This window comes from Schistocerca americana, chromosome 8 (assembly GCF_021461395.2).
Source record: "Schistocerca americana isolate TAMUIC-IGC-003095 chromosome 8, iqSchAmer2.1, whole genome shotgun sequence".
Lineage (NCBI taxonomy): Eukaryota > Metazoa > Arthropoda > Insecta > Orthoptera > Acrididae > Schistocerca > Schistocerca americana.
Window position 1 is genome coordinate 208,987,743 of NC_060126.1, and position 25,052 is coordinate 209,012,794.

At 37.9% G+C, this 25,052-nt stretch overlaps 1 protein-coding gene across 1 annotated transcript in view; it reads left to right on the forward strand.

Moving 5' to 3' along the window:
- Window positions 1–24,692, forward strand: part of LOC124544842 — a 75,991-nt gene extending 51,299 nt beyond the window's left edge. The window contains exons 6-7 of the mRNA XM_047123548.1: window positions 12,095–12,178; window positions 17,899–24,692. Coding sequence (XP_046979504.1) covers window positions 12,095–12,178; window positions 17,899–18,806 — 992 coding nt within the window. The 3' untranslated portion in view covers window positions 18,807–24,692. The remainder of the gene's footprint in view (window positions 1–12,094; window positions 12,179–17,898) is intronic.
- Window positions 24,693–25,052: the final 360 nt, after the last annotated feature.

Here is a 25,052-nt window from a genome sequence, read left to right on the forward strand (position 1 = left end):
GATGGCTGTTGAAACACTCCACAAAATAGCCTTGTTGCCATCAGACACTGTATCCTGGCAGAAGTAATGAAGGAGTTACGAACCAAACAATGTGACAAAACAATTGCAACCCAGGTAAGGTTACTTTCTTGACTGGTGACAACCTGTTCTTGCTGCAAACAATATGTGCTATGTAATTGACTTCAGTTGTTGTCTATGCATATAAAACAGCACCATAGGCTCTTAGGCTCTTGGTGATGCATTGCAGAACGCATGCACTTCTGCAGAGTCACTTGTGTCTGTCATACCTATCTATTTGCGAATGTGCAACGAGGACAAGTGATAGAAGCTTTACGACCCAAGAGTGCCAACTATGTGCAAGATCTGTCGGCAAAACTTCCTCCCATGCAAGACCTCTCAGCCATGTATGTTGAACGATCGTATTCTGCATTTAAATTGTTTCCCAAGGCTATGTAGTGGGGTTGATGCCAAGGCCTTTGGCACACCATATTGCCTTCAGTTCTTTCTTATTAGTTGCTCATTTGGAAAGGAGAAGGCTTATTTGCAGGAAGAGTACTGTCTGTTCGTGGTAAACAGATGCAGCATCCTCACTCTCTCTCACACTAAATACAAAATCGTCTATTAATATAGAATTGTCACTGAGTGCTGGCAGTCATTGGTATTGGTCACTATTTAGTGCTGATGGCTCCATCATAGCTGCTAATGAAAGGAATGGGTTTGGTGCAAAACCAAATGGTAAACATGTGAAGCGATATGTTATCGCGTTATCTGTGGTGGTGTAGGCACCATTCTCAGCTTGTTCAACACTATACCAAAATAAACTAGTGAGATCTCTGTCCTGTTTGTTCAAGGCCAACTGTAAGAAGGCTTGATCCACATCACAGACTAGTCCCATTGGAGGTTTGCAGAAATGTAACAAGGTTACAAGTATGTCTGGGGGTAAATTTGGTCCTGTTTCAAGGATGTCATTCAAAGATTGAGTGTCTGGTTCATTTGATGATTCATTGAACACAATCCTGTATTTGATGCTTCCATTGTTGCATTTCTTCACTGCATGGTGTGGCAGGTGAAATACGTTTCCAGCTGTGTAGGCCTCAGATGCAACTTCTACCTTACAACTTATTTTGTAAGGAGCAAAAATGTGCTTCAGTAGTAGTGCAATTACTGGAGAAAAGTACATCCTCCTCCCGAGTCAGGCATAGAACTCTGCAGCGACTCTCCTTGCAGGATGACTCTCAGAACGCTTGCCGTATAGGATGACATTGCTCGCCGTTGTTGTTTTGTTATGTCGGTTGTCTCCAAATCCCAAAAGCAGTGCTCTGACTCATCTCGGATATCTCATTGAAGCTGGTAGTTGCCTTTTTTACTGCAGTACCAGTTCTTTTTCCACTAAGAACATAATCAAGGATTGTTGGAAGGAGAACCAATGAACGTGATACCTTAATTGGTCATTCCATGGTAACAATTTTCCAATAATAATCTGCTCCAAAGAGGACTTAAATAGGTAGATCTTCAGTGTCTCCAATTGGATCTGCCAGCTGCATACTCTCTATCAAGGCCATATCTCCTACATCTTGTGGTACTGTTGGCTGATGCGAGAATTTATTGCTGCTTTCAGAAACTGTAAATGATATGTCTGCATTGGTGGAAGTATCCCATCATATCGAAATGAATCTTTCTCCTTGAGAGGGATGAAGTACAGGATGACTCAGATGTTGTTATTTCCGTAGTTGCCGTTCCATGACATTGAGTTCGAGAGATTCTATGAGCGACTCCCGGTGTCTGAGATGGCACGTGTCTGTTTGCTCCTACCAGTTTGTCCTCTGATACTTACGTAAGGAGTTAGTAAGTTTGTGAAATTGGAAGTTGTCGTTTCCATCTTGTTTACTGTTATGGGGTATTGCAGATGGATATGTGGTGCTTACCCTTACATTTCACAGAGAATGCCTTTACCTGCTTAACCCCTTAACTTAAAACCCCAGTTGTCTCATTTTTATTATTGTGACAGAAACTTCAAATCCCGTGTATTCTTAGGCAACAGAAAGAAAAACAGAACTTCTAAACACTAAAAACCTGCTTGCATCCATTTCAGCACTGATAGTCAAGTGTTGGGCTGCGTGAGAGCATCTGATCATACATTTGTATCCTGGCTGTCGTATTTTGGTTTTCGTCTTTACTGTGTGCAGCTTTGGATACTCAACAACAAAACATGCGCTTTCACCCTCTCTCTTGTATTATTGTTTGGGCAATACGTTCAAAAATGTGTGGCTCTAGTGATTCTGAGTTTGACACTGATTTTAGCAGCTCATAAAATGAAGAAGAATGTGATGTCATTTCGTTAGAGAGAAAAGTGACAACATATTGTCAGTTGAGAGATGAGTTCTCGCCAGTGGTAGGAGGTAAATACATTCACTGTGTTCCAGCCAGCTCCTCCAAGATTTATCTTCACAGGAAACCGTAGTGAGATACAGGGTTAGATTTATAGCTGTGCAGAAATTAAGAAACTACTTCAGATTTCAGGATATTTTAGTCAAAGACCAGTGCTTGAGTATATTTGAGTTTTTGTTATTGGGGATCTTCAAAATATTGTAACTCATTATTTTGAGCTTAAAATGCTCTCTCTGTATGTAATTTCATTCATTATAGGATGTTTTTCATTGATGGAAACATGTTTTTTGAAACATAATTTGGAAAAAAAACTATGTTAAAGGGTTAAGCACGGATTTTTGCTGTGGCCATGTCTAAGGCATAAGAAGCAGCTGTTCGTTTCTTCATGGTATCTATTGTAGCCTGTAAGCTTACAGCCTATCGGCAGTCTTGACCCAAGTGCTCCCTTTCTTCACAGTACGCATAGGAAGAGTGTGAATTTTGTTGTTTCTTCTTTTTGTCAACCTTCGTGTTAACGCTAGAAACTCCATGAGGTATGTGAGATTTCTTTCTTGGATCTTTTGCCTTCTTGGATGGATAAGCCAGTTTCCGCAAATTTCTTCTCGGAATGCACATAGTAATTTGGAAGCAAGTGTCCTCCCATAAGAATCCACATCCTCTCCTACTGCTCTTAGCGCATGAATCTGTTCATGGCACTCAATGTAGATGCTATTGGAGAAACTGGGGACTGCTTGAAGTTGAAACATAAGGTTCAAGAAGTCAAGGTGGCTTTGTGTAATCCTGGTCTTATCCCCATACTTGGATTTCAAAATTTGCTTCATCTTTCGCATATCAGCTGCAACAGCAGTCCCATTGACCAAATCCTTGGGTTGCACATCTGAATATCCACAGAACAATATGTGCTTGTTCATAAGTGATCTCATTGGATTTTCATCTATGGAGGCTGTGAACAGCTCCCAGAATCATGGCCATGCTTCTGTGTCACCTGAGAAAGAATTCAGTTGATGTCTATGTAGGCATGCTGGTGAGCTGCTGAGGTTGGCAAATGTGTATCAAGTGCATTTTTATACCCCTGAACATGCTACTCCTAAAGCCCTTTCGCCTTTCAGATGGCATTTGTCAGTGAAGTATTCACAAGCCTCTTTGTAGGCCTTGTATTCTGTGTCAACCAGCAGATCCTGTATTGAGTCTTTGATTGTGATGAGCTCTTCTAAGTTTCCTACAGGCACTCCTGACAGTGTCCAACTACTTCTGTTGGTGTAGAAACATTGAACGCATTTATCTGGCTCATGAAACCTGTAGCATTTGAGTGTAAAGTGGTCTGCTTGCATCACAGTTTTGACAGAATCATGGCTGCTGCCTTTGCCACGATGTGTTTTGCTGGGATGCTGCAGGGGTGCGTCTGTGCTAGTCACTCCAAAACAGGATGTTTGCTGTTGCTAAAAGATGGGGCTGCTATGCAGTATTCACCATTAGCAACCCATAGGAATGCTTGTTCTTGCTAACGTATGGTGCTGGAGTGTACTAATTCTTTAGCAGTCCCCTTTGTACCATGTAAATATTATGCGAAATAAACAATATTGCTCTGTCACCAGAAAGTATGCACCAAGTGACATGTGTACAAACAGAAATAATCAGTAATGTCCTTTTGAGTTTAATACAGCAATTATGCGACTTACCTGTGTGTGCTGAACATGGCGTGGCATGACCATATTTTGAGATTTAAGTTGCTCAAAATCATCTCCACCGATGTTAATTCCTCTTGAATGTGTAGTAGCATTTAATCTCTTCATATACACCCGTGCTTTGGCACAAAAATGTTGTTACTCAGTAGTATTTGAAGGAATTCAAAACACAGTCTGCAGTTTTGTGCGCAACACCAACAAATCACACAGTCTACAGTTTTGTATGCAACAACAACAAATTGCATAAGAGTCTCTTATTCCCCAACATCTAAATTAATTGAATGTACTAGTTTATTCACCAGCATCTCTCTGTAGGATCCAACAGAAATCAGCCAACATAGCAGAAGTTCATCATCCTGTGTACCGCTGCTCCTGGAAAGTAGTATTCTGGTGGAACCAGTTACTGTGCTCATAACGAATGACTACATTTCTCTGAGAACACGCTGAGGTGTGAGTAAAGGAAGTGCACCTTCAAGGTTATGTTGCAATCAGTGGCCTTATAAGCATGAATGATTTCGTCCATAAGGTTTCTGTAACTTTTTGCTCTCCTATTTCCTACTAACAGTGTTGTGATGGTATGAAAACAGTGCTATGCTGCTTATCTGTGGTTATAATGGATTCAAAGTGTATGCCCCCCAAAAGCTGGCGTATCTGTGGATCAAGGAACATCCCCTTTGTGATCATCTGTATGTTCATTCATAGAAATTTTTTACACAGATACTGAAATGCTGCTTCATTCCTGTGCACCACCTTAACAGATGCAATCATGAGCTTCAGATAAATGTACAACAATGAGAGAACAATTTTGTTTGGATTCACTAGAGGTCCTTCGGCAATATTTTTTGACCCAGGCACCAGAGCTGTTCGTGGAAACCATTCCCTCTATGTGTTTTGTTTTTCTCTTGCGCGACTGCCTCATTCACAGGTAGCAACACTACTTTGTGTAACCCACTTGCCAACCCAAGAGCATCACAGTGACATACATTTCCACATGCCAGCCATTCATGCTTATTGTAACTAACACAGTTTACAATGGGTTTCAGTGTGGTAAAACTTTCTCAAGCTAAGGCAGTTTAATGAGAGGAATGGATGCACTTCCATTGCTGTTGTAAAACAGTACTGCCTCCGAGCACGTTTTTGAACCATTGATAAAGATTCTCAGTGTGTCTAGTTTGTATGTAATCTTCAGGTCTTCCAACAAACCGTAAATGTCACTGCAGGATATAATGCCACCTTCAGTACTGAAGTGACACTCTAGTTTTTCTCACATTTTGAAACACAGACACTTGTACTGTGTCAGCGAGGAGATTCCGCTGCTGAAGTCATGAGGCCCAGAGTTCTGCTTTACACTTTGGAAGATCTAAATCTGCAATCAGATCGCTGATTCCACTCTGCAAATATTGTGTTGTTTTCCAGATGACGATGCTGGTGTAAATGTAGGGTCAGTGTCACTGATGAATGATTGCTGTATGTGTCAGTCCAGCACAGTGAGAAAGCAGTAACTGGCAGTCCTTCACCATGAACCACAGAGTGAATGACAGATGTCAGGGTATTGAATATTCCTCTTCCTCTTGGTATTGACTCCTTTCTTCAAGGGAGGTACCTTATAAAAATAGCAATTCGATGCCTGATTTATGGATTTATGCCAAACAGCATGCACACCGTGCTGACACTTCTACCATGCATCCGAGCATTCATTGTAGACAAACACAAGGTGCAACACATGTATGGAACCCACTGTTTATCTTGAGTCTCCAACTCAACACCTAGCGAGGTGGTGCAGTGGTTAGCACACTGGTCTCACATTCGGGAGGACGACAGTTCAATCCCGTGTCCGGCTGTCGTGATTTAGGTTTTCCGTGATTTCCCTAAATCACTCCAGGTGAATGCGGGGATGGTTCCTTTGAAAGGGCATGGGCAACTTCTTTCCCCGTCCTTACCTAATCCCTAATCCAATGAGACCGATGACCCTGCAGTTCGGTCTCTTCCCTCAAACAATCCAACCCAACTCCAACTTGACAACTGAAATACAAGGCATATGCTTGTTTTACTGCTTTAGTCTGTCGCCACCTTCTTGAACCACAAGTAACATCTGCACAAATGTTACAAAAGTTACCAGGTTCATTATTGCACGTACAGGTTCTTTTTTTGTGGACACATACACACCCACAATAACACAATTCTTCAGATTCAACAGTTCACTTCACACACGTTAATGCCAACTGACATGACACTCGTTTCAGTAACAAATGAACTAACACAGCAAAAGAGCATGCAGCTGTGACAAATTACATAAGAATCACGTCTAGTTTCTACATTCTACAATGATCACGTGTCTGGATATTGCGCACATGAGTCATAGTGTAAAGCAATATTGCCTAATTGTACTGGGAATACCCACCTTACTCAATTAATGACAGAGGAAATCTTTCAAATGCCTAGCTCTTCCATAAGTGACTGTGAGATGTAAACACCTTATTTACTTGTAACCCTGAGCTAGGAGAGAATTTTAACCTCGATATTGATGTTCAGTGCATCTAAAGCTATGAAGGATGGCTACTTTTGTTTCTGTAAAAAATTAAAAAAAGTGAGAATTTGTGGGCCACTGGAATTGGAGGAATACAGAAATATAGAGCCAGCATGAACTACTCTTGGCAAAGAAGGCATGTGAGTAGCAAAATGTTTCTGTCAACTTGAGTCTGACATCAACTGTGCGTGGGAAAGAAAACATGTGTCAGCTATCTGTCATCGGAAACTGGACTCATTGCATGTGAGAACATTCCGAGGTGCGACAATAAAATAAGGAGACTGATTTTCTTTGCAAGATGTGGCAACCCTACAGGCTTGCATAGGCACAATATCTTTGACCTTGGCCTATAAGCTGCATCTAGTCCAAGCGGCACATCGATGCAACTGCTCGTCGTGAGTTGTGCTGTAATAAGTTGTCACGTGTTTGAGTTTCACATCACAGAAATGGAACCGCATAATATTGCGCAATGATATGCCATTTCTTTTTGCGTTAAATTGGGTGAAAACATGATGACAACTTACGGTAAGCTTCAGAAGGCTTTTGGAGAGGAGGTTATGCCAAGAGCTCAAGTTTTTCGTTGGCATAAAATGTTTGATGAAGGCAGAACAAATGTTGAAGATGAAGACCGCAGTGGACGACCATCAACCTCACGGACGGATGTCAGTTTGGCCAGGATGCGTGAAATCGTACGATCTGATCGAAGATTATCCATAAAAATGATTGCAGAAGAAATGAACATCAATAGAGAAACGGTTCCTCTGATAATAACTGAAGATCTTGGCATGAGAAAGATTTATGCAAAGATGATCCCCAAAAATCTCACACAACAACACCGAGAAACGCGGAAAAATGTGGCAGCCGATATGTTTGAGCAAACGGATATCAATCCAGAATTGTTGAGCTGTGTTATCACTGGTGATGAAAGTTGGTTTTTTCAGTATGATCCAGAGACAAAACGCCAAAGTTCGCTATGGTGCTCAAAGGGAACATCCAGACCAAAAAAAGCTCACATGTCAAAGTCAAAAGTGAAATGCATGCTTGTGGACTTCTTTGATTCCAAGGGAATTGTTGGGTGTCTCCTGGACAAACAGTTAACCAGTATTACTACAAAGAAATTTTAGAAAGACTTTGTAAAAGAGTTCTTCGTGTCTGTGCCAAAATTGCTGATAATTGGATTCTGCATCACGATAATGCTCCATCCCATACTGCTCTGTCAGTACAACAATTTTTAACCTCAAAACAAATTTCAGTACTACTACAGCCACCCTATTCACCAGATATCGCTCCGTGTGACTTTTTTCTATTTCCAAGAGTCAAATCGGCGCACAAGGGACACCATTTTCAAACAACACAAGATGTCCAAAACGCTATGAGGAGGGTCTTGGAGGATATTACAGAAGATGAGTTCCAGTAATGTTACCATCAATGGCAGAAGTGCTGGAAAAAGTGTGTGCTATCAGAAGGGAACTACTTTGAAGGAGACAACACTAAACTTGACTAAAACGGTAAGCAACATTTTTTTTCACATCAGTCTCATTACTTTATTGTCGCACCTCGTATTTGGACATTTTGCTGCTGTCCCTTCACTGGTGCTGCCTTCTGTCGTCAATTTCTGGAATTATTTTGAAAGAAACATTAGAAAACGAACAGCTGCTGCCATGAATGGCTGAGGCAGTATGATTGCATTGATATAATTTCGCACATGTATCCATTAGGTTTCACAGTTTGCTGTAATTCTGCTACAAATACATCGTGTTTGTGGAGTGAGCAAGAAGTTTTGGTTGCTTGAGAGAAGAAATTGCCCAATAACTCATATTGTACTACTTCTTCAGAAGGATAATTATGCTTTCTGTCATCATTATTTTAAAATTTGTAATTTATCAAAGAACTAAAGTAAATATGAAAAATAAATCTTGAAGCTTGGTTTGTTTTTAGTATGTATTTCTCTTGAAGTTGCATCAATTACATATGCTCCAGTAAAGCTTTAAATAAAGGCATAAATGGCTGCTTTCCTTGTAGGTCCGATATTCTTCAACGTGGCCAATATCCGAAGTTTTAAATTATGTAACAAGTAGTGAGCCTGCAAAAGATAGTAATTCTGATACATTCCATGTGTGGACTATATCTGTCATACATAACATGTAACTTTCTCCCTCTCTTTGCTGCTTAAAAGCTTAGTTCACATAACTGCCATAGGTAATTACTCGTCAGACAAACTATAGCTTCAGTTTGTTTTCATTTTTTGTGTGTTTATTTAAAAACTTTGATTTTGTCACGGACACAGTCTTTTTCGTTGCAGTGATTTGTAGAACTGCTATGAGCACTCACTTATATTTTTAATGATAATCTTTCCTTCTTATTAATTTAATAATTAACTGTACAGATGCATCAAGTAACAGCATTCCCTTTGTTTTGGAATTGATTTTAAGATTTGTATTCTATGCACATTGAGATTTTATTTACACTCTTCGGAAATATTTGATAACAACTCTAACTCATCTACAACTACATCAGACACTGCGAGTCACTTAATGGTATGTGGCGGATGGTACTTCTGGTACCACTAACTGTAACCCTTCCACTCATGAACAGTGTGTGGGAAGAATGATTGATGCCAAGCCACCATATAAGACTCTTAATTTCTCAAATTTTCACTTCGTGGTCACCACGTGAGATGTATGAGAGAGGAAGTAAAATTTTGTCCAACTCTTCCTGGAAAGTGCTTTCTTTAAATTGCTGTAGTAAGTCTCTGTGATGACAATGCCTCTCTTGTAACATCTGCCAATGCAGTTTGTTAAGCATCTCTGTGACGCTCTCCCACTAAATAAATTATTCTGCGATGAAACGTGCCACTGTTTGTTGGATCTTGGACCCCCTCTCTCTCTCTCTCTCTCTCTCTCTCTCTCTCTCTCTCTCTCTCTCTCTCCCCCTCCCTCCCTCCCTCCCTCCCTCCCTCCCCTCTACCCCTCTCCTCTACCCTCTCTCTCCCCTGCCCCCACCCTCCTTTCAGTCGTGCCTGATAACCATCCCAGCTAGATGAAATGAACAATACTCAAGGATCTGTTGAAAAAGCACCCAGTATACCACTTCGTTTGAGAATGAGTTACATTTCCTTAAGATTCTGCCTATGAATCTGTCTGGCATCTGCTTTTTGTACTATTTGCTTTACTGTGGATAATTACTCCTAAATATTTTGTGGTAGATACTGTTTCCAGCAGTTTACTATCAATAGGGTCATTGTACAGTAGTGGCATTCTTTTCCTGTGTATGCTCAATATGTTACATTTATTTACGTTATGGGTAAAGTACCAGAGCCTGAACCAATCATCAGTCCTCTGCAGGTCATTCTGTAAATTGATTCTGTCTTCAGCTATTGCTCCTTTGTTATAAACAACCACATCATCTGCGAGCATCTGTTGCTTTCTACTAGATCATTGATATACATTGTAAACAGTGATGGTCCTATTGCACTTCTTTAATGTACTCCGAAAATTTCCTTTACGTCTGTCACTCCTAAGAGTGACTTGTCGAGTTTTGTCCGTAAGGAAGTCATGAAAGCATTAACCAGCCGTACGGGACGTTGTCTACAATGCTATGGACCTCCTGGAGGAACAGACCAAGTTGAGTTTTGCAAGATCTTTGTTTGTGGAATCTATATTGACTTTTATGGAGGAGATTTTAGTTCTCCAAAAGTTATAATTCTTGAGCACGAAAAATGTTCCCTGATTTAACAACAGACTGACGTCAACATACAGGTCCATAGTTGTGTGCATTTGTCCTATGGCCCTTCTTGAAAATGGGAATGACCTGTGCTTTTCTCCAGTCATTAGGTACCCTTCATTGCTGCAGGATCTACAATAAATTGCTGCTACAAGGGGACCAAGTTCTTTCACATGGTCATTGTTGACTTATCTCATCTGGTCCTGATGCCTTTCCACTACTAATCACTTGTAGTTGCCTTTCTATTCCGTGATCGGTTATCTCAGTATCTGCCATTTTGACATTTGTGCGATGGTTGAAAGGAGGACTGTGTTATTATCTTCTGTGGTGAAATCTTTTTGGAAGACCAAATTCAATGTCTTGGCCTTCTCTCTGTTATCTTCCGTTTTAGTGCCAGTATGGTCTCTGAGTGAATGAACAGAGGATTTCAAATTGCTTACTGATTTTACATAAGACCTAAACCATTTAGGGTTTTTACTCAGATTGCTTGACAACATTTTACTTACCAGATCATTGAATGCTTATGTCATTGCTCTCCTTATACTTATTTTCTTCTTTATGTCATACGAAGAACTCTTTTTAATGACCTAGAAAATAGCATTTACATACTTTTTCCACATGGAAATGTGAAATAGGTACACTGTTTCATTATTACAAGGTTAAAGCAACATTAGTCTAACACATTATTAACAAGGCCATTTTCCCGTCATCTAAGCATTATGGCTTGGTGATTGTTGAAGAGGACATCTCTCATATGATATACACTGGTTGGCAGCTGTAGTTTACTGTATGTTGGGAGTTTGGACTCAGCTTGCCAACCTGTTCTGCAAACTGCACAATTGTCTTGGAAGAGCAGTATTACTATATACTTATTAGCTAACACAAAACAGAATACAATTCCTTCATCTCAATGCAAGATTACTTGTTTACAAGCAATTCAGGACAACATTTGATTTTGCTCTTTACAACTTATGCACGAAATTAATGACAACTTTAACAATGTGCAAGTTTGGTCCCTTTAAATAGCATCTCAGTTGATGAGACAGATCTAAATCTTTCCATCAAGACTGTGAATTCTTTTCTAATAAGTGAGCTATGGTTGTCATTACCATAAATGCAACTCGAAAGAAACCATTTATATTTTTAACCAAATCACCTAGAGTCTCGCACACTAAAAAATCAAATGAAAACTTGAAGGAATGCCAGTGACCAGTCAGCTTTGTTGTGATTTCATGAGAATAACTGTTAGTGACTGCTGTTACACATTTGCACTTGGCAATAAAATTATTATCTGGAAACTCTATGCTAGGTGTTTCTTTTATTATAATTATTCAGTGTAGCAGCCATGCTTTAAATTTCAGTTAATTATTGCACTCGCTACTACATGTGTGTTACTGCAGCTTCATGAGTTATGTAGTGCCAGAATCTCATTTACAGATCATCCAGAATGTCAGTGTCAAACCCTCCTCCACACCTCTGCTGCCACTATTATCAGCGATATTAAAGGGGACAGAAAACAAAGTTTAGTTGTAAAGAACAAAACCTATTCTCAGAGTTAGTCATCCATGCCGTTATTGTACTTTTTTTTTTCTTTATGGATGTAATTCAAAGCTCTTATTTTCCTTCTTTATTTTACTCACATATAATGAAAGACTTTTTTAATTCAGGGACGTTTATTGTAAATATGTGAATTCATTGCATTTCATATCTCATGCATTGTATCTGTTTGATTATATTTGTTGCAAAGTTTTTTTTATTCATTCTTTTTCAGTTATGGACCATGATCCATCAATGTATGATGAAATGAGATTCAATGACATGGGTTTCCTCCAAACTACTATATACACAGTCATTGGTGAGTAGTAAATTGTTATGTTTATAGTACCATACGTTCCTAAATATAAGTCACACTTTTTCTGTAAATATTCGCCTGCAAAATATTAGGTACAGCTTATTTGTGCTACCTTGGAAATGTTGATATTTTGCACATCATAGAAACTTCATCTGTAGAGCTTGCTTCTTAGTTCAGACTGGAGCAGTAGTATTGCTAGTGTTTGAAAATTAATCATTGTTGTTGTGATTCGGCCTCTTTATCGATATGCATGTTATTAAGCATAATTTATTTTCAGTGAAATCGCAGAAAATAATAGTACCTAACTGTCCTGTAAATATAAAAAACAAGAGATTTCCAGTGGTGGATAGCTTGTGGTCAATACAGAACGCAGAAAGATTGTTGAATAATTCATATGTCTGTGACTTCGAACATCATTTGTAGTTTCGACTCGGAAACACTTGGATAGAAACTATGTTCTGAGTGTCCTCATATGCTCTCAGCTTGTTCACTGAAAATACAATAGTCAAGTGAATGGTTATCATCTTTAATTGATGTTACATTTGTGTATTGAGTATTGTCGGGCCCACAGTTCTGTTACTCTGCACAGTAGGATAGGCAGAGTTTTCCTTTAATTAAGGTGTAAAATTTAATCTTCACCAATAAGTGAACTGTAAAGTGATAGAAAGTAAGTCATTAAGAAGAACTCAAAACAACAAAGACTGACTGTGATATTAGCACTTGCTGAAGCATAGAACTTTCTCCAAAGAAAATTTCCTCTAAGCATTTGTGATTTGTTGCCAAGAAAAAGACAACAGAATTAATTTTGGTCTGGTGTACTTCTCAGTAAGAGAGCTAAGCTTGTGTTGGATGTGTGTAAAGGTCACCACGCACTTGACATAAATAATAAAGGAGCTGCATATACTTGGAGGTGAGACTTCATAACTGAAGGCCCTTGATGCCATTGCATGTAAGCCATTTAAAAACTGTCTCCAAAAAAACTATTCCTTGACTTTCAGAAAAGATGGAAATGAGCATTTGGCATCATTGGCCGGGAGGCCCCTTGCGGAGCAGGTTCGGCCGCCTTTTAGAAGAGTGTGAGGCACTCATCCATCTGCCAAAATTAAGCCTTATTTACGACAGTGTTTTCACGGTGCACAATATCACCAGATTCTGTAATTAAACGGTTCATGAAGTGCTGTGTGTCCTGTGCCCTGGTTGATAGGAAGGACAACCTGTTTTGGGATAAAAATGATGAAAATACTGATAGTGATGTAACAATACTAGTAGTTAACAGTAATGTCAGGGTAGACTGGACTGGAAGGCTGGTATGATTTATCTACATCAGATCATAAAGGAATATGATTAAAGAGCGACAATATATTGAACAGTTTTTGTAAATAGGTAATGTGAGAAATTTTTCTCTACTGCTTTCCTCTGATATTACTCTCTCCCTTTCCCCTCTTGAAAATGAAGGTTTGCTGGTGCAATGTTTAATTAGATGCAGCTTATATTCGGGCCAGTCCAATATATGCTGTGTACCTGCTGCATGGGATTTTTGGAGTGCACTTGGAAGCTTGTAATTAAAAAAAAAAAGGATTGTTTATTGGCAGATGGGAATAGCACAACACTTCAACAGGGTGTATATGCCCCAAGACAACTGGGAAACCTGGGAAAAACTGAGAATTTTTTCATCCTGGAGAAATCATGTAAGAACCTGGGAATTTTTTAGAATTCTGGGAATTTTACATTGTTTTAGTTTTCATTTAATTTTTTGTAATTTTGACTGGTACTCTAACAAAGAATTTTACTTTAGCCCAGTACTGCTGAAAAATGCTGCACCAATAAAATATAAACAAGAGAATAACATTGAAATACAACTTTAGTTGCAAAGAAAATGAGCCATTTGCAACAACAAAACACAGTGCGCACACAAGCGTCTGCCAACACCAAAGAGTGTCAAAGACTATCCAATACTTCATAACAAAAAACTGCTTTTGATGGAGGCCCCCCAAGATTGTGGGCCTCGAATCGATGTGCGTGCTGTCACAAGTGTTTACATTTCTAACAGGTCATGGGAAGATCTTGCGAATGGTGGTTTGAGAAGCTTTCCTTTGTAAGTAAATTTTCTTTTTTGCAAGATGAATTATGTGTAAGAATGTGTGATGAATTTTGTAAATCACATAGCATTAGACTCTCATTCAAAAGTTAACACTGAGGACCAGCCACTTAGAATAATTTTGGGCCCAGGAGACCAGCCATTTATGCCATTATTTAAAATTTCACTGACCCATTTGGGTTTGCTATATCTTAACAGGTAGCACATGCTAAAAGAAAAAGACTAAGCTTCAGAGTTAATTTTTCCAATTTTAGTTGTTTCATTGATCACAAATTATACAATAGTGATGATAAAAAGTATAATTATCCTTCCAAAAATGTGTGAAGTGAGTTCTTGAGCTATTTTCCACATGACAGACTGTTTTATGGAAGAGTTGAAATGCTCAAGGGAACATGTATTCAGCCAGGTAACCTATGAAATGTTAGATGCTAAACAGTGAAATTTATAATTGTGCTTGTCAGAAATATTTAGCTGCTGCAACTGAAGCAAACCCTCAGGGAAGGGGAGGGGAAGCAGCAGAAATTTTTTTTATGACCAATATTATATGTGACAGCCTAGTTTTTCTTGTAGCTATACTGTATGTATATTAATCTAAACCATCAACTTTTCCATTTTGTGTGTTCGCTCTACTTAACAGTGATGTTGCTATTGCCTGACTACATCATGTATCCTATGCTCTGAATATCTGCTGAGCAAGAGCACACAAATGAGCTATCATTGAGTGACAGAAGCCATTGTGATCTCAAACTCTGTGCTTCAGAAGCTATCGTGCTGTATTTGGTGGAATTTGTGTTTATAGTTTCGTAATACAGAAATATGCAGTGTAAATGTTGCCATGCATCAAAGATCTGTTTAAAACACATTGTTTTTTGCTTGGTTTAATTTCCTAAACTGCCATGAAGTCCCATGTCTGTGTACAAACCTTCACCATTCAAGGGATTGCAAAGTCTTACAGCTGCCAGGGAAAGTGTAGTGTCACTTAACATGGAAAATATGTACGTTCATTAGGGGAACGGTGTATTTTCACCCAGTGAAAAGTGTATTTTCACCCAGTGAAAAGTGTATTTTCACCCAGTGAAAAGTGTATTTTCACCCAGTGAAAAGTGTATTTTCACCCAGTTAAAAGTGTATTTTAACCCAGTAAAAAGTGTATTTTAATGCAGTGAGAAGTATATTTTTAACAAGTAAATCGAAGGAAATCTGAGAGTTTTTTCCTTGTATGCTTATACATCCTGTTCAGGGGCATTTTTAATTTCCTTGGAGTATATAAATGACAGAATTTCATACTGAAGTGACCAGTTTAGTATATACAGAAAAATGCACATGTCATAGTTACTGAAAAATAGATCAGTTGTAAACTTTGTACACGGACTTTCCTTTGTGTGTGTGTGTGTGTGTGTGTGTGTGTGTGTGGGGGGGGGGGGGGGGGGGGGGGACGACGACACACATTGATGAAGTGTTGAAGTGTTGTCTTGGTGAAGTGTTGTCTTAATATTCTCCCGATATTTACTGTACAGCTAGGTTAAATAGAAACTGATTTTAAATATTAATTTTTAAAGAAAATTTTCCAGTCCAAATAAAATGTTACTTACCTTTTGTTTTAAAAATATAATGTAACTGGATAGATAAAAAAAATCTATTCACCAAGCGGCAGCAGGAGAAAACACATTTAAACGATGTGGAAATGCCTCCTCCTTCTGGCAGAAGGGATAAAGGGAAAGAAAGAGGGATGAAGGGAAAAAACTGGCAAGGTTTAGGAAATGGGGAGAGTTATGGAAGAGTCACCCAGAACACTGGGTCAAGGGAGACTTATTAGGTTATTAGGTAGGATGAGAAGTAAAGACTGACTGTTAGTGCCTGCAAGGGATGAGATTTGAAAACCAGAAAGCTTAAAAGTGGAAGACAGGGTAATAAGCCAGACAGAGATTACTGAAAAAACATTATGCATGAATCAGTAATAGCAGAAAGCTGAGTCTATTATGCATGTTAGATAGGTAAGGAGGGTGGGGTTTGGGGTTGGGATGAGGAAAACTAGACAGGTCAGAAAGTAGAGGATGCAGAATAATAAAAGGGTATTGAAGAAAAGGAATAGTTACTGAAAATAAATTCTGTGACCACAGAGACCATCCTATTCCAAAGCCCATGCTACTTTCCTTGATGTAAACCTCATTCTGACGAAGGTCAACTACCACTTCTCTTCACATTAACTCTACAAACAAACAACAGTACTTACATTTTGTCAGTTGTGGTCCTTTCCATGTCAGATGTTCTCTCCCTTAGAGCCTTTGCATTTGAGACAAACATGTTTGTTCAGGTGCAGACTTCAGAGCAATACATCACCATCCTCACCTCATCCTTCACTGGACGTAATTATCCCACCAGCATATTCAAAAGCAGACTTCATGGGCCACCACATCCAATCCTAGTACTGCTGATCCCTCAAAAAAAAAAAAAAAAAAAAAAAAAAAAAAAACTTAGGGGTACACCTATTGTCACTCAATACTATCCTGCTCTTGAATATTAATCAGCTACTTCAACAAGGCTCTGACTCCCCAAAATCATGCCCTGAAATGAGGTCACATGTTTGCACACTCCACCTGGAATAGCTTTTGTTCCCCCACTGCCTTTTTCCTTTTCAATCTCCGGCTGCAGTATTCTGGTCAGACCCTATGTTCCTCCAGCACACATTTCTCTACCCGATGGCTCCTATCCCTATTACTGTCCACATTGTAAGACTTGTCTGATGCAACCTCCTGCCATCTCATGTACCAGCCCTGTAACTGGCAAAACATATACTATCAAGGGAGAGCCACCTGTGAAACAACTCATTGTATAGCAGTTGTTATGTTAACACTGTTAGGCCTTCTATATTGGTATAATTACCACGTAGTTATCAGTTAGGATGAATGGGAAACACACAGTGTCCTATTGAGAGCATGCACTACAAAATGACATTTGTGATCTTGGTGCCTGTTTCACCACATGTACCATCTCAACTATCTCTTCTGATTTCAATTTCTCAGAAATCCACAGAAAGGAATTGGCTTTACTGCATATGACTCATTCTCGCCACCCCTCTGAACTAAATTTACATTAATTTTTGTGGTTGTAGTTTTATTTTTTTCCTGCTCCCCTTTTATTGTTCTATATCTTCTATTTTTTGAGCTTCTCTTTTTTCCCCACCCCCACACCCATTACCTGTCTTATCATTTATAATGTACGTAGGTTTCCATTTTTATTGAGTCTTGGATCATGATATTTCAGTATTCTATCTTGCTTATTATCATATCTTCCACCTTTAAATTCATATCCAAGTCTAGTCAACAATATCAGACTCTCCCTCTCATCCTGTCTGGTAAGCCTCCCCTGACTGGGTGTTGTGAGGGAGTTTTCTCTAACAGTCCCTATTCCCTAAACTTCACCAGTCTTTTTCCTTCATCCCTTTTCCTTCAACATTTCTGCCAGGAGAAGGAACCACTGGCTCTGAAAGTTTGTGCATTTCCATATCCTTTATGTTTGTTTTTTCCTTCTTCTGAATAGTGAGTAAATTTGTTTAAATATCCAGTTATATTTTCAGACATTGATTATTTTGTTGATATTTATCTTTTATTTTGATTGTTTACAGGTTGTGCAACAGCTTTCATGTTCATCGTGAGTATCCTGGTGATAGCCATCTGTCGCGTGCATATGAAGCGATCGCTCCTTTCCCGGTGCCCCGCGGGGTCCAGGCTAGGAGGTGGTTTCCCACCTCCTCCTCTCCGTGGTGTGGGACATCCACATCATCATGTCCCCCTGTATGACTTGGATGTCTTCTTGAATCGGTCTCCTTATTCTACAGCTGATGTCTCATCACCTGGTCCAGGATCTCTCTTAGTAACATACAATATTAACAATGGTATTCAGTTTGTAGGGCGACCTGTGGATCCACCTCCCTATAGTGAAGTGGTAGCATCACCTCCACGAGAAGGTCCTCCACCTCCTTATGCATCTCGTGAAAGCCTTGCAAGAACTATTGCTGCTGTGCCAGTAACTGAAGATGATGATGATGTGGAGATTGCCGATGAGGCTGACTTACTGTTGGCTAATACTGCTGCAACAGGACCCACCCCTTTGATACACCAAAGTGGCAGTACTTTGCAGGTTACTATTGTACATCCTCCAGCTCCTGCATCCTGTGTCACAACATCAGACAGTTCGGAAGAAAGTGAAAGTTCATATTTACAAGGAACAGCAGCTGCGACAGAGGAATTCCGGCCACTGCTAGATGCTCCAACATCCCCAACTTCGAAGGTACCCGATTTCTCTTCAGCGGATTCTCCTCCTGGTCCCGGCTGCCTGAGGGAGAGTTTCATTGGCTTAAGGGACAATGTTTCATTGGGAGAGGCTATTGCTGCACCTGATGCCAAAATGAGCCAGGCTCTTAGAATAAGAGAAGAATTCTTGAACGGTAGTAACACAACAGTGTCAGTTGCTCATGCACAGTGCAGTGGTGGAAATGAAATTACTGCTGTTACTGTTGGTTCAAACCATTGAAGTGTTTAATGTGGACATTTTTTTCTGTGAATTTGCTTGCTACTTAGAGAAATCCTATGGTTCCCTGTGCCAGAGCCAGCCATTTGCATTGAAAGATTGTGTACAAAGTTCAATTTTCTATTTTTATGAGAGACACTAGTAGTGCGGCATGTCTGGAGTCATTGTCTCACATTAATTGTATGTAGCATGTGGTACATTGCTCATTATTTGCTACCATAATGTCACACATTGTGGTGCAGATCAGAATCAGCACATCCTTCATCAAATGAATAACCTGTGTAACTTCTTGTATCTTCTGCATACTTAAAGCTTGCATCTAACAGTAGTGTCACTTTTACAGCGTGTAGCGAATAAAACTGACATCTGTGATGCCTTCCTTTTTAATGACTTTTGACAAGATTTAGTGTAAAAACAGTGCACTTTAAATCTTCACTTTCAAGATTTTCTCACAGTAGTCATGTTTCTGGTCAAGATTGAGTCAGCTCAACTTAGTTCTGGCAACTGAGAAATTTATATGTAATGATCTGTTTAACAATCGTCTTTCACAATTATATATTTTATTATTATTTGTAGTTTTATGAGTACTTGTATCATGACATCCTGTAAAGGAAATGAAATTTTCACAGGACAAAAAAGTTTTTTTATCACAAACAAATGTTAAAATGTTGGGCTTAATAGTGAGTCACTGTATTTTCATGAGTAAATTATGATATGAGACTGTAAATTATGTTGTTGTTAATGAGAGAAGTAAGTGAAGTTTAGTGCTCATGTTATGAGTAGTCAGTCAATATGTAAAGGCAGTTTCCATGACAGTAAGGTGCCTACTGTTTCATTGGTCTCCTACACTTGGATCAATGCTTATGTACTGTTTTTATACAATTTGTTGAGTACAGTATTTGTGAACTCCTACTTAGTTTTCCTGTTAATATAAAAGACTTGTTTGCAGTTCTGTTGTACAAGTTTCCATTTTCTGCTGTGTTCTATGAATAAGGAAAGAAAGGTATGCTGTGTGATGGAAACTTGAACTTTGGTACTGTATTGTAATCATGCAGTTGATTTTTGAATATCTGTACAGCACTCTTATCATTGCCTTGTTGTGTAGTCATTCCAACTACTTGTATTTAGCACCCTTTCACATGTTTGTTATTGATCTGAAAACGGGAGTTGTGTCAGATTTACAAAACACTCAGATTTTTTCAAATGTCAATTTCTATGACTCAAAGAAAACCCCCCCCCCCCCTCCCCCCAGCAACACTTTACTGTTTTTTCTGTTATTCATTTTTTACTGAATATCAATCTAAAGTTGTTGTATTTGGTATGTATGAAGTAGCTGTTTTATACACAGTATCGCATTTTCAAGAAGTGGTACAAGTTATTTATCTTTAACGTATAGTGTAAACTTAAAAAACTGTAATTGTTATAACATTTATTCCATTACAATGAGGTCAAGTGTTGAGAACTTTAATTCTCTATCTTGTTGAGCATATGCCTCCTATGGATGCTTTCCTAGATGTAGGATGTTGATAAAATGATTTTTGAAATATTGAAATCAAGGATACAAATAATAAACTTTCCGTAACTGGAACTTTTGTAGTTAGGGGCCCCAAAGTTACAGACTATTTAATATGTTTTGAAATCAAGTTCCTAGATAGTGTAACTGTTAAACCATAAGTACTGTTTCTTGTAAAGAAACTCATTGTGAAGAAGTCAGCATTTGCCTTCCATACCACTGTCACCAACATTACCACCACCACCACCATCACCACCACAAGTTAACGGAAAGGTATAAATTTGGATGTTAGCATAAGAGGACCTGACGACTGTTTGCAAATTAGTCTGCTAATACTGTATCAAAACACTATGAACAAATGTTAATGTGTATAAATGTGATGGAACATCTGAACTATTGGAAACAGTAATAATACCATGGACAGGCTAATTGCCTCAGAACTGAGAGATTGTAAGTTTTATTGGGAATGATGAATCTGAAGCAAGAATTAATAAACAAGAAGGAGGATAACATTAATCGTTACTGAATGGTATGTCGTAGCAGATGAGTTGTGGAAACAAAAATTTGCTTAATGTTTGTATATTGCAACACAAATCTCGCAATTCAGTTGCTGTGTCACTTTCTGTCTTGCCCTTAACTGATAGAACAACTTTTAATGCACAGTTTCAGTCTTTGGTAAACCATTTGGCACACACAAAATTGGGTGTGGTAGTTGCTACATTCAAAATGACAAAAACAGGTCCACCTTTCTTGTCTGTTTACTCGCTAAAATGTTGCTTTTGTGTTCATTAGTGGGAAGCTGAGCCCTTAATGTACTGCTGATAGCTACATTTTTACTAAATATATAATGTCCTGTCCAGATTTTCATCCATTACATGAAGCTGAGGTGGATTTTTACAAGATGCAAAAGTGACAGTAGTGTCATGAATCTAATTCTTGTTTCACTTACCACATTTTAAATAGAAATTTCTGCAAGTTTATACTGGAGAGTTTTACAGTGGAACAGCTGTCACACAGGTAGATCATTATATATGGCAGTTTGGTAAAATATCTGATAAAAGTACATGTTAGTATTCAACGAGGCAATAGGCGTGTACAAAATTTTCCACCAAGTAATGTGTTAAATAGTTTGACTGAGATAGGTTTCTTATATCTTTATACATCTCTGAAGTGTCACAAAACTATGAATCTCAGCCTTGTAATTAAGCAATAATAACCTGAAAGGTATTAATGAATATTCTGTTTCATTGTAGACAGTTACGTTGAACGCTAAACAGAATTTGTTTATTAGGATTTGACTGCTGTACTCGTTAAAAAAGAGAAGTTAAGTTTGTGTGTTTCTTGCTCTCATTCCATTGCTTAACCGTTTCTTTGTGTTCCATGTCAACATGTATAAGTGCAGGATTAACATTATATTATACTTTCTGGTGCAAAATGCGGGCATTACAAAGAATACAGAATGGGAAGATGGAGCAGTACTTACTGCATGGAAATTTATGCAGGGACATTAATAATATGTGTTTTACTGAATAAATGTTACAAATAGCTTAAAAGTTTTTCACTGTCTCAGGGAACCACTGAAGGCCAATCTGACTCTACTTAACAAAATTGAACAACTTAGTGTTACTTTGTTATGTATTTCCTAAACTATGATATAGCTGTATTGTCAAATTGTGAATATTTTTGAGAAAGATGTATTTTTCCTTTGTTCCTGGCACACAGATGAGGTGGCTGAGGCAACTTAGCAGTGTATGCACATTTTAATTTCCTTTTGTAAATTCTTTGTAAAGCACTCTATGAATTTTAAGCTGATTAGTATTCAAAAATAAGTTTCTGTGATGGTGCTGTCAGGAGCATATTATAAATTGGTTGCATAGATTTTGTCATCCTATTTGATTGGAGGGTAAGCTGTGGAATGTTAACGAAAATAACCAAGCTGAATCAGTGCAGATGTCATTGATGGTTGATGCACTATGAGTAAAGGAAGTGTGAAAACAATCACACATAAAATACACAGTGTTAGGATTACAGTTTTATTTTATGTGTTTTATGTAAGCCCAATTTATTTCTGTACCAGAATGTACTTAGCACACATCATCCCGGTGATATTAAGGTAGCTGAAATGTACCTGCTTACCATTGTATATACTGTTACTCCCTTCACAGGAGCAAAAGTGTTAATAGAAGGGGTGGAAATATTATGAAGATATAAAAGGAAAACTGATCAGAAAGAGCTAATACCTCTTGATAACTTCAGGAAGTCTGTGAAGATAGTACATTATCTAGACTACTAAGTAATGTTTTCTGTATTGTTTTCTCTTAAGCTCCGCAGTGAATATTTTTTTGAATGATGGGTAGGTATTTCTTGTTTATTAAGCATTGTCTGTAAAACTCATTGTATGTATGTGTAAAAATTAATGGTACTTTTATTTAAGCCAGTTCACCCACATGCAAGAACTCAAGAAAAATGTCAAATTTTGCTTGCAAATTGAGGGGAACAGGTGTTGTGTTTCTTAGGAAATAAAGAAGGCAGCTGCATTTATTATGTTTTTGTGGTGAAATAATGGAACAGAAAATGGAAGCTTTTCATGCCTGATATATTGTAAATGTATGATACAAGACATGTGGTACATTGTTGAGAGTACTCACTTCACCACAAAAGGAAAAAAATGGAATTTCTTGTAAATGCATAGTTCCTCTTTTGTGGAACGGTCACATCCTGTGTGAAGAACAATGTAGCAGATCTTCTTTATGTGACTTCCTGGGTACAGAGAAACAAAGAGGGGTCACACATCTGTTTCACTAGTAGACAATACATGTAGGTGCTAATATTTCCACGTTTATATGAAGTTAAATTTATACAACAAATTATTCAAAACAAAGTTGAACATTTTAACTATGTTATTCTAAATAATAGAACTGTGAAACCGGAAAGTTTTACCTGTTAATAATGTGAATATTTAAAGCTTTATAAAATATAAGTGACCTGTAAAAATGTATATAATTACAGCCTGTTAAAAGTTAACAGCTGTCTTTTATAAATGTATTTTATTAAGTACTTGAATAAGCCTATACAGCTTGTAATTAATTGTTGTGTAAGTTCCTGCCAGTTTATCAGAAGTGTTAAATACACTAAAATTACTCAGATTGTACCTGCTTTACTTCAGAGAAGTGACTGCTTTATTTTTGAGTTCATTTTTTTAGTATCACAAGGTTTTAACCTTATCATTTTTCTTCTTTTTCTGAGTGCTTTAAGTTTATTAAAAGTTTGTGTGGTTGCTGCTGACACTAAACATTGTATATTTTGAGTATCCTCTCATTTTTAGCTTTTGTTTAATTCTTAGAAAATACTTGCGGAAAAGTAAGTCCTCTTCAGCGTTCTGTTGGCAGATGAAGTGTAGGAACTCAGTGAATCATCAAAGAGGGTTGTCAGCTACACACATTGTGTTGTTCGCTGGTAACACTGTTATAAAATACAGTGTTTGTATTGTAATTTGTCTTAGTCATCAGACAACTGTATATCATTATGCCTCCTGGTAACAAGTACATGAATGACTTTCCAATAACATCTGCAGTTTCCTTAAGTAAAAAATGATTAATTTTTTTTATTCATTTAATATTTGGAAGGGAAGCTCTCCCAACTCAGTCTTTGAAATATTTACAAGCATTATTAAACAGAATCAGGTCACTTTTCTGTGAAATGCACGTGCAGTAGTTCATCACTTTTTCTTTAATACATATCATTGAGATTTAAAATTGTAATGTATTAGGCAAAAAGATTTACTGAAAGCTTGATTTGTAAATATCTCAATTTTTAACGATCATCATTAATGCCTTAAAACAATTTACAGAACTTTAGAAAAGCTATAGAATACTTTATTCTAACTAGAAATAGTGTGTTTATGCGCACATGAATGGGTCTGGTATGTGGTAAGATGGTTTATGTTACCATGGAGTTTATTTTTCCCTGAAATGCTAATATTTAAAATGTTATACAATGAAATATTGGAATGCTATCTAAAATTATTTTTATTCTGAATAAAAGTGAACTATAGGATGCATTTATACAGTAATTACCAATACTTTGTTGTGTGCGGAAGTGGAGGCATGAGGATTATCATTTGCATTGACATTGCCTTATTGTATTGACCATGCTTGAAAAGCATTTTTGGTGAACGTTTGTGTTCTAATCAACGAATATTGCAGCATTGTTTATACAATATATGCAAAGAAAAAGAGAAACAATCTACTTGTACTGTCCATGTTGTTATGTCTATATAGTTTAATGTGATGTTAATAGAGATCACACATTACACTAGAAATTTTTATTCACTTGTAAATATGATCCTTTCTTTGAAATATATATTTTTCCTTTAATACAGTGATGTTTCATAATCTACCTTACTCCTTATGTATATTGTGGATATGCTTCTCACTGAGTAAAATGAAGTGTGGTTTAATGATTGAAGAACAGTTATTGCTTTGTCGAGTAATGAAATACTCCCTCTCCCCCCTCCCCCCCTTCTCTCTCTCTCTCTCTCTCTCTCTCTCTCTCTCTCTCTCTCTCTCTCTCTCTCTCTCTCCCTCCCTCCCTCTCCCCCCCTCCCCCTCCCCCCTCTCTCTCTAATAAAATAAATTACTTATTTTACTATGTAAAAATTATGTGGGACAAAAAGATAAGTAAAACTGATATCATATTTAAAAAAAACAAAAAAAAAAAAAAAAAAAATACCACAC